A 15840-nucleotide genomic window follows, 5' to 3' on the forward strand; every position below is an offset into this window, starting at 1 on the left:
ATTTACACCTGACACCTTTCCAGCTTACTCATAGAATGTGCCAAAGAGTGTGCTCCATTGTTATAGCCTCCTTGAAACTAAGATCTCTTCTATGCCATGAGAAAGTTTTGGAAAAGGACCTTTAAGAAAGTTTTGGATTATACTAAAATCTAAAAGAGATCATTGCTTTCATTTTGTTTCCAAGAAAGATGTCTCCTTCAAATGTTTGCTTCTGTTGTTACCTAGAGATAATAATGTCTTACCTGCCTATAGGTCATTTGGTCTCTTTTAGTTCTAATCCTTAGGAAATGTGTCCTGATAATGGGTCTCACAACTAATAATATGGCTCTCTGGGCAGTAAATAATAGTCATTTGGTTGGGTACTAAGGAGAATTATGATCTAAATATCAGCTATTACCATTATCAGTTCAAAAGCTTTATTAAGAATATATCCCCTAATCAAAAGGGAAAATGAATAGTATGCAAAAAAAAAAATGCTAACAGCTGAGCTATTGCAAGTAGGAAGGGCTCCTAGCACAACTTTCAAGTGTCTGTTAACTGATTTCAAATGAGAATTATCATTAAAAGGAAAAAAGTTATTATCAGAATGAATCACAGGCACAGAAACCTGTTAACTTAATAATGTGGCAAAAGTACTATTAATCTTTAGTGAAGCAATATTAATATATTGCCTAATCTAAGAAAAGACTCCAGTGTCTTGAAAGCTTGAAATCATTTTTGCTTCTGCCTCAAGTACTGAAATTATTCCCTCTTAAAATTTTAAATACTTTTATTTCATACATGCCTGTGAGTATTCAGATATAAGTGCTGTCAATAGAGATTCATTATCACCTTTGAGTGTCCAGTAATGTCAAGCGTTGACATCATCAACCCTAGGATCAAAATATTTTAAAGATATGTCTCTGAAATAAAGGTCAGTAATGACTACAAAAGTTAAAATGCAGACTTATAAGATTGTATTACATTATTTTCTCCTTCATTACTTTGGTCTCCCCAAATGACCAATTTTTTTATATCTTTGAATTTATCCAAAAACCCAACCGATTTCACTGAAAAGCTTCTCTAGTTTCTTTAAGATGTGGAAGATCCCACTGATTCTTATGAATTTCCTAATCAGGTTTCATTCTAAATAATTTGCAAATAGACAGTATATAACAGTAAAAACATATTTTAAAGGATTAGAGTGGGAAAAAGTTTGGAATTTGGTGTCAGGCTAAGTTCTGATGCTTATTCATTATACGAGCCTAGGCAGATAGTTTCATACCTAAAAGACTTAGTTCCTGATTTGTGAAATGGAAATAATGCATTTTCCTAATTATTTCACCATGACATTGGGAATAAAATACTTCCATAAACTATGAAACTCATAAATGATATGCTAATCAGTCAACTGATCATTATTAACCAATGAAAATATTAATAATGAATCCTAAATTATCAAAGGAAATAATAGAAACTGTACCATATATCACTGTATGCTGTAAAAGTTAAGCCCCTATCAGCTATCTAGTAAGATATGGCCTGGTAGTTAGGATGACCAGGGGCAGCTACCTGGCACAGTGGATAGTATGCTAAGTCCAGAGGCAGGAAGACTGAAGCTCAAATCCAGCCTCAGACATTCATTAACTGTGCGATCCTGAGGAGGTCACTTTACTGCTATTTGCCTCAACTTCCTTATCTGCAAAATGAGGCTGATAATAATATCTACCTCCTAGGATTACGGTGAATGAGATGATAACTGTGAAGCACTGAGCACAGTGCCTTGCAAAAAGAAGCCCAATATAAATGTTAAGTATTATGCACCAAAAACTCTGTTTTTGATACACTAATAGATAAATCTACAGACTACAAATATAGACCTTAAAATATCCTTGAGAAATCAAGATATATATACTAGAACAGCTATCTCAACTAAAACTGCTGACCCCAATCACCCATAAAATAAAAATTTATGAACGTAACTTTAAGAATGATATTTGTAATAGATATAGATGTTCTAAGTACTCATAATCTCAGAGCTACACAGGATGAAAAGCTTTCCAAACACAGAGGGCTAGTAGAAGTAATAAAAACCTTGTGGGCAGTGATGAGGTACATTTCATTCTAGAGATCCTCTCCACTACTGGGGTTATCCTGAAGACATTTTTGTAAGCAGAAGATGAACTTAGAAGCCATTTCTTTGGTTAAGTTCCAGAAAGTACCTCTGAAGTAGTCCCTACAATATTACATATAAAAGAATGGTAGGATAATAACATGTCCAAGGATAATTTTTATTTTGAATTTGATCTCAAAAGATGAGAATAAGATTGCTAATAATAAAAATGAAAACCTCATGATTGAATTAATCAATCATGTCTTGAGGGGTGAGAAGGATGAATATAGGAGGGTGCAATGTCAAATTAAGAGAATGCCAGCACTGGTGATTACAGTGTTGAGTTTGTGCACTGTGGGTCCACTGTTGTAGCTGTGAGAGTCTGGTAGTCCCCAAATCAATTTCAGGAGTGCTTTCTCAGCCATTCACAGACAGGACAGAGGGGTAAAAAATTTGAGTCACCCATCACATATAGCCCCTCTGAAATCAAACAATGTGATGCTCTGCGTTCTTGTTTTAACTTGCATAATGCAAATGAGTATCTTTTTTAAGCCATCTTTATAATGTCACTTATTTTTTGCATTTTTCTGCCTTTTTTTGTTAGTGATTTCTTGGTTTAAAATATCCCCCTCCCCCCCAAGCAGAGTTCTAAAGTGCTGTCTAGTGTTCCTAAGCTCAAGAATGCTGATGCTCCTTACTGAGAAAATATATGTGTTAGATAAGCTCTATTCATGCATGAGTTATAGTGCTATTGGCCATGAATTTAATGCTAATGAATCTGGAAAAAGGAAGAGAATATTTTCATATAATTATTTGTAAAAAATCTGTACATACATATATATGAATATAAATATAATGTTAATTTAAAATAAAAACATGCATAAACATAAATATATGTTGATCAGTTGGTGAAAATGTTGTGACCAGAGATTTGTAAGGACCTCAGCTTGTATTTCCCCTAGGGACAAAGGTCCCTAATTTAATATTTTTGGTGACTTTATAAAAGTTAACTACTGTGGATAATAAGAATTGGCTGCAGTAGAAATTTTAGATTCCCTTAAAAAGCAAATGTACACAAAAGTAAAAAGTTCAAAAGTGATACGAAGAATCAAAGCAACACAAAGAACAAAGCAAAAAATTGAGCAACAATTGAAAAAAAGCTTTCCTGTAGATGCTTGAGAAACAAAGAAGTAAGGGGAAAATGAAATTTGTGTTGAAGAATGCAGAAAATTTCTGGCCATCTATATGATAGCAAGAAGTCCAGAGCAATGAAAGGACAAGTTAGATCACATGGGAAATATACATCATGTATCAGTATGATGAATTACAAAACAATTGTGTGAAGGGAAATGACTATAACTAGTTTCTCTGAAAGACTGGCAAAATGGTGGTCTTAAGACAAAATATTTGTTAAAATGCTTCATAGTAGAGCACGAATTGCTAGCAATACAATTTAACAGATACTTCTGAATCACAAGCCTAATCTCAGCTGTTTTAACAGAAAGTCTTATATTTCTACTATCAAGATATGGAATCAATTATGACTATGTTAAATATAGGATGCTAAGGTGTGTATTTCATACAGATGGATATTCCTAGGAACAAAAAAATGTGTTAAAAAGTCTTAGGCTTACAAGAAACAACTTATGAGAAATTTATTAATTATTTTAGAAGCCATTCAAATCTACTACAATATTTATAATGTCTGTATTGATAATCAAAAAGCCTTTAACTTAGTCTTGCATTCATGGTTTGTCCATGTAAAACAAATATTCAAAATAAGCTCATCTAGTGAGAACACTAACATTGCTCTCTAGTGTTTTCATTGAAAACTATCCTCTATTTTGAAATAACATCAAGAACAATTTATCGAAAAATTTGATATTTTTCAAATAGATAGTTTAAGCCTATTATGGTTCTGGGTAACCTAAAATCAATTATTGTTCTACCTAAATAGAATTAAAAAGGGTTTCCAAGTTAAAGAAGTTGAAGTAAACTTTTATTATTTATTTTATATACATGGTAGCATCAAGCTATATGGCTCTACCAAAAATACATTAGAAAATTCTTTCATCTTTTTCCAATGATATCAAAATATCATTTGGATTTGGTAACTACAGAATTCTTTTAGAATGCAAGAATAGAAAGTGAAAGCTTTAAACTTGACTCTGGAGATCAAATGGAACCCCCCAAAAGAAGATGTTTCTTAAAAATACATTGGCCTTTTTTCAGGCAACACACATAGAGATTAAAATGATAAAGAGAAAAGCTGTGATGTAAGACAATAAGACATTAGAACTCTGAAATTAAATCTTATTGAACAAGACATATTGATACCTAAATATTATCAATCAATATATTCTTTTGGAAATGTAAAATGGACCATAACACATTTGGAAAGCATCCTTACAAAAACAAGTATAATATTAATGAAACATAGCTCTCTTACCCTAAGTCAGTCATAGAAATATGAATGTTTTCTTGACCAGTAGAAAATGGAGACATATTCTTAAAGCACATGAGAAACAGGTCCAAATCCTATAGAAATTCTTTTGGAATGAACATTGAGCAATAATTGAATAATAATTGAGCCAACAGGTCCTGCTGTCATTTTGCTGAATATTTGCAAAACATTTTCCTTGGAATGAAAGTGGTGAAGACATGAGCAAAACCTTTAAGAGGAACATTCACATAGACTTAGACAATAGTAGGCTGACAAAAAGTAGCAAATAAATAGCTGAATTATGTGTCTTTGTTGATGGAAACAAATAGAAGATGGCAAGTAAGGATCAAGTCATGACTACTGGAAATTACAGAAAGGTTATTGTTAAGAAGCTCAAACTTAGTGGATAGTATGACAGGGTTAGAGTCATAAGGACCTGGGTTCAAATCTAACCTCAGATACTTTCTAGTTGTGCAAATCTGGGCAAGTCACTAAATCCCAATTGCCTAGTTCTTACTACTCTTCTACTTGGAATTCAGACTTAGTATCAATTTTGAGTCAGAAGGTAAGGGTTTTAAAAAAAGCCCAAATTTATTGAACAATGTGGATTATGCAAGAAAATAGTAGATATTTTAACATATCACTGCTGGCTGCAAAAATTTACCACTTACTGTACATTGATGTGACTTAGGGAAGTTGGGTAGAGGGGAGATTTTGGGGCTAAAGATGATGCTTTCTGTTTTGGATATATTGATCTTGAGATGTCTATGAGACATCCTGTTCAAGATGTCCAAAAGTCAGTTAGGAACTCAGATAATCAAGTGAGTTTTAGCTAAAAGGGAAGGTCCAATTCTAATGAAGCATCTTTTTCTTCTTTTATTTTTTCTACTTCCTTCTCTTCTTTCTATACCTTCAGAAAGTGCTTTTAACCCAACATTGCCTATGAAAACTGTTGTACCCCTTGTCCATTGTGTTTTGCAAAAATTATTTTTTTTTTTAGTTAGAGTTGTTTCCCTTGTCTAGAGGAAATATCTTTGCTTCTGATCACAGTATGTATTGGGACACATCTTTGAAGAATTCCTTCCTCTTTTAGAGGGTATAAGCTTGGAGTTACACAATTTTGGCTTTACATTGGGATGCCTGAGGCATTTTAATCTATATTTTATATTTTTTAAAATAATGCCTTTGGATGTGTAAATATGCCTAAGGGAGTTTGATTTTATAGTTTTGGCTAAGTCTCCTCTCTAAATTTGGAGCATGAGAAGGAGTTGGGGGGGGCAGGGTAGAAAGGGAGAAGTGAGTTGCAGCTAAGAGGGAAGACCCAAACCGGAGCTGGTACATTGTTTTTTGGTCCTTGATTTTGACTCTATTTTTGTTCTTAATGGAAGTGGGAAGTGAGGTGAGCAGAGCCAACCTATCTATTTTATTTATATTTTGATGGATTAACTCAATGGAGTCTTCAATAATCAGCATATCAGAGGACTAGGATTTTTTTATTACCTTAGTTTTTCTTATGAGGATAGCTAGAGTTCTTTTCTATGACTGTGGATATCATTTCAAATCACTGCATTGTTTTGGGGTTTGATATAATTATAACAATATCATTAGCAAAAAGTAAAAGTAAAAGGGAAGGACCAATTGAATTCCATGCTGTACATTTTCTGGCAGTGATAAACTTCTTTTCTTGCATATAAGTTGTGTTTTGGCCATTTATGGTCACTTGGCTTGTCTAATTGTAGCTTGTCAGAAGGCATGAATAGATATCTCTAGAAGCTTGCCAAGGATTTCTTGCTTGGAAAAGAGCCAGAGAAGGAGACACAAGACTGGTCCCTTTGTTCTCCTCAGAGAAGGGTTACCCAGACTAGAATTACATTTCTATGCCTCCTGAAAAATTGTTAGTCTAAGGGAAATTTTTAAAAGTTCAATATATGTTCCTAGTTGCTATCTCCTAAAGCTGAGTGACACTTCCAACCAAATAACAGTTATGTAAAATGCCTTCCAAATTAGTTAATAATGATTATACCCATTTATCTAAGTAAATAGTAAACAGAAATCAGAGAAGATATGCTGATAATGAATTCTCTCAAAACAGAGGGGGGCGTAGAACAGAGGGAGAGAGAGAGCAAACAGAAATAAAAGAAGGAAGGAAAGAAAAAAGAAAGAATGGAAGAAGGAAGATAATAGAGAGAAAAGGAGGAAGGGAGGAAGGGAGGGAGGAAGGAAAGATGGAAGCACAACAGAGAAAAATTAATTTTATCTTCATTCTTTAGGGAAACAAGCTGAAAATCAGGGACATGTTCAGTGCCCAGCTTTTCCTTACATGTCTCCCATCCAAGGTCTAGAATCACATTGGTCTTCTCTCAAATCAGAAAAGAACAAGGTTGCTCTTCTCTTGAACTTTATCTTCAATGACATCCTTTATACATTTAAATAGCATAATTGATCATTACACCAATAAGGTAAGTCTTGTGCAAAAGTATTGGGCATAAACTCTAATTTACATGTAAAAACACCTCTCTACTTTATGCCATGTTCTGTATTAATAGTTAGAAATATAGAGTAAAGACATTTTTGTCAAATATTTAAAGGGATTTTATATGGTATTAACATCATACATGAAATACCTAGTAGGAGAAAAGCCTTTAAGATGTCATTTCCTCTATCACATAACATGGTTTTATGTAGTTAACAAATAATAATCACAAGTAGGACTTTATATTTGCTATATGTTCCAGTCAATTATATGAATGTAAAACTCTGCTTTTGTAGAATACTATATGGAAAAGCCTTCCCGCTCCCTTTTCATACCCTCATCAAGGATGCCTTTGATGTATGTGAAAATTATTCTTAGAAATTTTTTTAAAGATGGGAAGTAGGCATATGGGTCAATACTTATTGATATTTTCTCAGTTGCTTTTCTTCTTAATAATGTGATCCTAAATTTTTTTCTATGACTTTGGTATATACCTTTTTTTCATGTCTTGAGAGTCAATCCCTTAACACCTTCAAAACTTTCACCTTCAGCACAAACAACCCCTCTTCCAATCTTTTTCTTTAGTGCCTTTTCTATTTCTTCATATAGCTCACTGCAAGGGAACTTGCAGTGTTGGATTCTGCAAACAATAGCTTCACTATCACTGACAGAGACACAAGAGTTTGTTACACAATTTTCTACAGATTTATTCTTGTTTTCCATTTGTTCTTTGGCTTGCTTCCAGGTTCAGGCTTTTGGGATTATTCAATTCAGTTGAATCTCTTGCAAACTTTTGGTAAACTTGCTCTTCCCTTCATTGCATCTGTTTTATGAAATTATATTGGTTATAATCTAAAATCCTTCCCTATAAGATTTTAAAATTGAATTTGCATTCTAAACTGTATTTGCCATTTGACATCATATTACATTGTTTGGCAAAAGGAGACCAAATGTTTTCTGGCTAAAGTTTCTTTTGCTCCCTTCATTGTGGCAATTGATTTGCATTGGTTGAACTTCTCTAGGAAATGGTAACCAGTGATGTCTCTTTTTTAAAAAAACTAATTTTCTAGTTTTGTCAACAACTAATTTAAATAAATTAGGGTAGAATTGATTCAAATTTATGCTTTATCTTCAGGTTTTTTTCTTCAAATAGCATATTAATTTTGACTTTTTCCTTAACAAGTCAATGGTGAGACTATATAAAAATAGCTAATTAAGGAATGACTTCCATGTATATAAGCACATTTCCTATTTGTTAAACTATAATAAACTTGTTTTTAAAATGATGTTATTTGGTGTTTACAATAGCCTTCCCACTCTCCCTGATATTGATATAGTTGTAATAATAGGATGTCCTCTCATTTTTCACTGGACAAGGAGCTCAAGTTTATACTAGCAACAACCAAATAAATATTTGTTGTTTTTCTACAATTGCATGATTCTTAGCATCCTTTACCCCTGAAGATCTGAAGGCCACTTTAACTTTTTATTTGTTTCATTGATTGCCAAAATCAAAGAATAAATTATCAAGTGACCCACCTATGGTAAATAGCATTTCCATTTTGACCTAAGCTGGTCTTCAGAAAGAAGATATAGACCTTTTTTGGGATAATACTTGAAGACATTCCAATGTTCTAGAACATGAAGTAGTTTGCCTTTCCATTTCCAAACATTTGAGGACCCAGGTTATATCTCCCTTAATATTTTTATTAACTAGTGATTTCCTGGTTTAGATAGTTAACATTCCTGCACATCTTTAGTTAAATGGATAATCATAGGCAAATCTTCAAAAAATTCTCATAAAATTCATTTTAATTTATGGCATACAGAATTTAGGCAAGTGAATTTAACTCAGATAAAAAAATTCATCCAATAATTTGTTGTATTCACTTTTTTAGCCATGTTTGACTCTTCATCACTCCTTTTGGGGTTTTCTTGGCAAAGATACTAGTCTTTTGCCATTTACTTCTTCAGCTCATTTTACAGATAAGCAAACTGAAGCAGATAGGGTTAAATGACTTTCCCAAGGTGACACAGCTATGAAGTGTCTGAGACTGGATTTGAATTTGGATTTTCCTGACTCCAGATTTGGTACTCTGTTCAATGTGCCACTTACCTGCCCAATATTAACTCCATCAAGATTGACAACTATTGTTTAATATCACTTTTGCCACTTCGATTCTGGGTACTAACTAGAACAACAAAAGAATGTTGAACAAAGAGGCTTGTAGTATAAATTTTGCATTTAGTAGTGGTGTTACCCTGGGCAAATTATAATATGCTAATATTATTTACTTTTATGATGTAGTCATTAAAATGTTTCATTAGAAGAATGCTGTAAGTTGTTTATATTTTAGCAAATAATTTGAAAATATCTCAGATTTTTCTTGTGGGGAAATGAAATAATACTGACACGATGTTAATACAATTGAATAAGTTGGGTACTTGACTGAATGCTAGAATCAAAGGGTAGTTGCTAGTTAGCTAGTTGCTAAAGTCATAGTGAAAGTCCAGTGAAAGACCTTAAATCTGTGCTTGGCTTTGTGTTAACATTTTCATCCATTATTTCATGAAATTTTATGAATGGTATGATTATCAGATTTACAGATGATAGAAAGCAAGGAGGGATAGTCCACATGCTGGACTGACAGAATAAGGATCTTAAAAAGTTAGGAGATTAGAATGAATTTAAGGAAGATGTAAAGTCTGATGTTTAGGTTCAGTAAATCAACTTTGCAAGTCCAATATGGAGAAGGCGTATATTTTGTCTGAAAAAATCTGAGGGACCTCAATGGACCTCAAATTCAACATGAGGCAGCAGTGTGTAATGGCAGTCAAAAAATAAAGACAAACAAAAAACAAAAATAAAAACAAGTAAACCAAAAAAGCCCTCTAGTAAACTGGGTTTTGTCAAGAGAGTGATAGTTTCCAGGAATAAGGAGATGAAAGTTACTTTGCCCTGGTGTGACCACATTTGGAATATTGTGCCCAGTGTTTTGGCACTATATTTTAAGAAGGACATTAATAAAATGGAAAAGTCCAGAAGACAGCAATCAGGATAGTAAAGGATCTTGATTCAATTTTTATGAAAGGACTGGTTGAACAAATAGGAGACATTTAGCTGGGAGAAGATAAGAATGATGGGTGTGTCTACTTATGGGAGACAGCTATGTTAATTTATCTGAAAAACCATCATATGGAAGACAAATTAATTTTGTTTGGTTTGTCCCAAAGAAAAGCAGAAGTGGGAGAATGGGTAGAAATTGAAGTATGATGTTATGAAAAACTTCCTAACAATTAGAACTTCCCCAAGTGGAATAGTATTCTTTGAGAAATCAAGTGATTTCTTTTATTGGAGATTTTTAAGCATAAGTAAGATGGCCCTTTGTTATTAAAGGAGGAATTTCTTTCCAAACAGAATTTAGCTGAGATGGTCACTGAGGTTCCTTCTGAAATTCTCTTCTGTGAAATTATTCAACTTCTTTTGGCTTCATTCTTCTTATTTGAAAAATGAGGATGAAATATACTAATTGTTTCCTCAAATTCCTTTCAGATTATTGTTGGAGAATAGAGGGAAGACTAGAATCCAAATATATTTTTAGCCTTTCGTTTCTTTAATTCTCTAGACTTCTATACTCTAAATTTTTTTCACAGGGATATTGTTTTGCATGGATGAGATTCCTCATGTAAAGCCTTTTTTTTTTCTTTTCAAATTGTGCTGAATCATTTTGGCAATTGCAGCTTAATGAGAAAAGAAAATTCCATTTACTTGATTCTCTCACAAACCAGTTTACCATAAAAATTGTTGGGTTTACAAACTACTTAAACATATGGTGATAGGGAAGGGGCTTGGAAATGGGATTATGAAATCTGAGTTTTAGTCCTGGCTTTGCCATAAATACAATATGTAACCTTCATATTTCATAGTTTCATCTTTCTTATCTTTAAAAGGGTGAAAAGGTAGAGTTGGATTATAGGAATTATAATTGGAAGAAATTAATGTTCAAGAGCACAACTCTTTTGTTTGCCTCTGCTTTCCAAAATGGAGCACATAAACCTTCAAATTCACTCAAAGATTCACACTCATTTAGTGATTTATAGTCCTTTGGCAATGGTCAAAATGAAGATCTCACTGAAAAGCCAATAAATTTTTATTCTTGATTTGCCTGTTTTTAAATTTAATTTTATTGTTTAGTTCATTTTTTGATAATCTTATTTCCTGTAAACTATTAATAATCCAGCACGAATAATGAAATAAATGCAAATAAAAATGACTCTGAGATTTCACTTCACACTCAGAAATTAGCAGAAATGATTAGGAAAGATAAGAATACTCAATGCTGAAGGAGTTGTGGAAAGATAGGCACACAAATTCATCGTTGGGATGATATAAATTAATCTAATCATTCCAGAATTAAGTGAAAAGAGTGACAAAATATTCGAATCTTTTTACTTAGAATTTTAACTATTAGAAATGTACTAAAAAATCAGACAAAAACAAAGAACCTGTACACATCAAAATATTCAAAGTGATATTTTTGTAGTAGCAAAGGGCAAGAAACAAAATTGATGCTTATCAGTTAGGGAAATGACTGAATACATTGTGTATGTAACTGAATATTATTGAGTTATAAAAATGATGAATAAGATGATTAGAGAAAATTATGGGAATACATCTGTATAGATGTGATAAGCAGAATCAGGAAAAACACACACACATCACATGTGTGTGTATCACATGTATGATCACAATAGTATAAATGGATAGAACAATCAAACAATAGAGAATGAACCCCCCTTAAAGTATAATGACCATGTCAAGTCCCAAAAGAAGATAAATGAGAAGGTACTTCCCATTGCAGAAGTGGAGAACACTTGCAGAAATGGAGAGCACTGTAAATGTCATTTTACTTTTTTAATGTAAAAACAGATTTAGCAATACAAATTTATTTTTCTAAAAAGAAAAAACATTATTATTTGTTAGCACCTCTAGAAGACTATTAGGGGAGAAGGAAGAAACTTTTGGTTAAAGAGAGGTTTTGTAATTGCCTATAGGTTTAAATTTTCCATGTGTAATTAATCTCATGCCTCATTAGAGGATTGCTTATATTGAACACCCATTGAGAATTACTCTCAGGTATAAATGAGCAAAGTACTTCATGCTGAGATTCTCCTAGCAAAAATTCTATCCAGTTATGATTATGTTTTAACCTATCACACCTATTCTACTTATGAAATCATAATCTGGCATTGATAGGAGGAATGCATAGTATCACAGGACTTAGAGCTGGAGGAGATCTTAAAAATCATCCAGTTTAATAAATTCATTTTACAAATGAGAAAACTGAATCCCAATGAAGCAAAGTTATTTTTTAGGTCAAATTTGTAGGAAATGGCAGAGGTAGAATTTAAAACAATAGAGGAAGACAGTACAGTTCAACATAAAAGTCCCTGGGTTTGAAAAAAAGGGAGTTGAATTTTTATCTTAGCTCTATCACTTGAATCTCAGAACTTAAATAACAAATTCAAAAGAGACAATCAGTGGAAATAACTTTGGATTTGGAATTTGAGTTCCTTAATTTGAATCTCAACTCTGTTGCTTAATTGTGTGACTTTGGTGTGTAAGGGTTAACATACGAGTTTTGATAAAATAAGAGAGCAGCTTTTAATAATTTAAGTTTTAATGAAAATATAGTTGAGTTGTAAATTAATATTATCCCTTTAAGCCAGAGAAAAGAAAACTTCTAGCAGCTTTTAACAATTAACAATTTAGTTTAATTAAAATAGAGATAGTAAAAGAATATAGTAAAATGAATATAGTAAAGGAAAGAAATATAGGAAAGAGATAGGGAAAGAAAATTTCCTAATGTCTAGACTAGTTATCCTATAACTACCTATAATTACTACCTAAAACTGCCTATATCTATAACTGCCTAAAAGTTCCACTAATAACAACCACCCCACAAAGTTCCAACCCAATCCAGCCCAATCCAAACCAACCCAATCGGTATTTAATCCAACCCCAATTAGGTCTGTCAATGAAGACCAGCCACCTTCCAAGAAATTCAAGAAAGAAAAAAAAATCCTACAGTCCAAACCAAAAGCCCCAAACCCAAAAGCCAAAAAGCCCTCTAAAGGCTAAAGCCAAAAAGCCCCCTCAGTAAGCTCAGGCCCACCTTTATATTCCAGAAACTAAATGCCAACCACCAATTCAACACATTCTACCAGCAACCAACCTCCAACAACCAACTCATGCCCAGCAGCCAACTTTCCCACAACTGCCAGTCCTCACTATCAGCAACTGACAGTAGGACCAACTCATGCTGACCTCTTTTTATTACCTCACTTCCTCTCTCTATGGTTCTTTCTTCCTGGCTCTATGGTTTCTACTTCCTGTCTCTATGGTTTCTACTTTCTGTCACTGTGGGCTGGTTAATCCTATACATTTCTATGGTAAGAAGACCTCCAGGTCCTCCATTACTTTAAAAAAAGGAATAAAGAATTCCTTTTTACAGGTGATATCACTTGATCTCTCTTGGTTTCAGTTTCTTCATTTATAAAGTGAGATGGTTGGACTAGATGACTTATTATTATTATTTTTTTTAAACCCTTACCTTCCGTCTTGGAGTCAATACTGTGTATTGGCTCCAAGGCAGAAGAGTGGTAAGGACTAGGCAATGTGGGTCAAGTGACTTGCCCAGGGTCACACAGCTGGGAAGTGTCTGAGGCCAAATTTGAACCTAGGACCTCCCATCTCTAGGCCTGGCTCTCAATCCACTGAGCTACCCAGCTTCCCCCTAGATGACTTCTTATTAAGACCCCTTCCAATTCTAATTTTGACCCTGAGTATAGCTCTTGCATGATGGGACATTCTAATTTGAGATATTGTGTATGTAGGGTGATGTTGACATCAAACAAACTACAAGATCATTTTAAAAATGTAACCACCTTTTGTAAAATTCCTCACCTGCATAACGCATACTCGATATAAAAGCTGAAAACCAAAGAGAGGAAAAATCCTGAAGAATGATTTTGTGTTTTCCACCTGAAGTTCACTGTACCAGCCACCATTGTTTTCCTTAGCCCAATCTAACCAGCTACTCACTTCAGGGCTAAGTTGGTTATACTTCAGACAGTTCATTTTCAGTGCATTAAAAAACACACCAAAAATTGTCAATAGGGAGCCACCTGCAAATAATAAGAGACATCATGTATTATTCAACAAACAAACATGAGACTGCTATGTTATAACATTTTACTGATGAGGAAATGATGTCCAGAAAGATGAGACAACAAATACTTCAAATCCTTCTTCAAATCCAGTGTTCTTTTCATTATATCTCCCTGACTTCCTTGAGAATATTATTTCCTTCCCACTGTCAGTCAAGAAGCTCAGCATTGCACTCATTAAGGACAAAAAGGTTCTTGAGGTGCTAGGGACCAAAGAGTTAAACTCAAAAGGAGAAGCTTTGGACTTCTCCACACTCATAATATTGGTGACTGATAAAGGTAGTTTTTGAAACTATTGTAATAAAGGAAAAGATAAGATCAAGGGAAATTAGTTTAAAAAGAAAGGAAAAATGACAGAGGAGACAAATTAAAGTATCAAGTAAAAGATCTCAGAATATCGAGCATTTACCTAATCTGATGTATTAAATTTATGAAAGATAGTCATTTCTTAAACAATTATGTTAATAAGATTGGATTTTTTCCCTTTATTTGGGATCATTGATTCAGAGCTAAAAAGGATCTCAGAGGTCTTGTAGTTTAACTGCCTCATTTTGAAGAGGAATAAGTAAGGTCTCAGAAATTAAATGAATTGCCTATCATCAAGGGAATAGTAAACAGGAGGTATAGAATTTGAACTCATCTCCTTTGATCTTTTCCCCACTACTTTCTTATCCTATAGGGACATAGAAATTCCCTTTATGCATTAATGTGAGTCTGAGGTAAACTCTCTTTTCTTTAAATTTTGGAAATAATTGTAAACTTTGAACAAATATATATAGCTCACCAAAAATGTTGATGAGATTAATTTGTTTTCTTCAGCTGTATCTGATTATTTGCTGATCATGAATATCAATACTGATTGATGCTTTATCATGTGTGCTTTAATACCTTACTATGCATTTATTGGTATGTTTTAGACTTCTTGATGTAAAGAAGAGGTAAGAAAACCTTGTTCTGTAATTATTTTGTCTATCTAATCTTGATCACTGTGGATTTGGGGGAACTTTCCTTGCCTAACTAGATTTTGATCACAGAAACTCATCCAATAAATTATATAAGTGCTTGGCATGGACATTTCCAGGATAAGTAGGAGTGTAGAAAGGACTTTGAGTAATTTAGAAAGGTGCTATACAAATTCAAAGTATAATCATGATTGTCATCATCATTATTATGAAGTTCAATTTTTTTGTAATGTAAAATAGACCAACATTTAGGGAAAAATGTGTTCTGCGCAGCTCATTTTTAAAGTGCCATGGACTATTTAGTCATGAAGTTTGAATGAAGAATATTTATTAATATTTCTCTTTGCAGCTGTAAAGTGATTTGATTTGATCAGGTCTTTTCTTTAAGCATGGTAATGGATCTATTATGTCAACCTTTGATTAATTGGGGAAGCATGGAGGCCTGGTAATTGGATATGGAGCCTTTCACCTCCAAGTCACTGAATCAAATCTGGTCCAAATTGGTAGTGACCAAGAATGATTATAGTGATGCCTCTTTGGTGGCCTCTGTGAAGTATGTTTAGCCTGTGGGGAAGTGTTTCAGGAGAATTCCTGAAAGGAGAAGGATTTGTTATCACCAGACCTACTTTTGTGTTTTACC

At 33.4% G+C, this 15840-nt stretch overlaps 1 protein-coding gene across 1 annotated transcript in view; it reads right to left on the bottom strand.

The window, feature by feature from the left end:
* The window catches only part of SLC15A5 (solute carrier family 15 member 5), a 146416-nt gene that overhangs the window by 80424 nt on the left and 50152 nt on the right, over positions 1-15840 (bottom strand). The window contains exon 4 of the mRNA XM_056800650.1: positions 13976-14196. Within this exon, the coding sequence (XP_056656628.1) occupies positions 13976-14196 (221 nt within the window). The remainder of the gene's footprint in view (positions 1-13975; positions 14197-15840) is intronic.

The sequence above is a fragment of the Monodelphis domestica genome, chromosome 5 (assembly GCF_027887165.1).
Source record: "Monodelphis domestica isolate mMonDom1 chromosome 5, mMonDom1.pri, whole genome shotgun sequence".
In the NCBI taxonomy this organism is placed as follows: Eukaryota; Metazoa; Chordata; class Mammalia; order Didelphimorphia; family Didelphidae; genus Monodelphis; species Monodelphis domestica.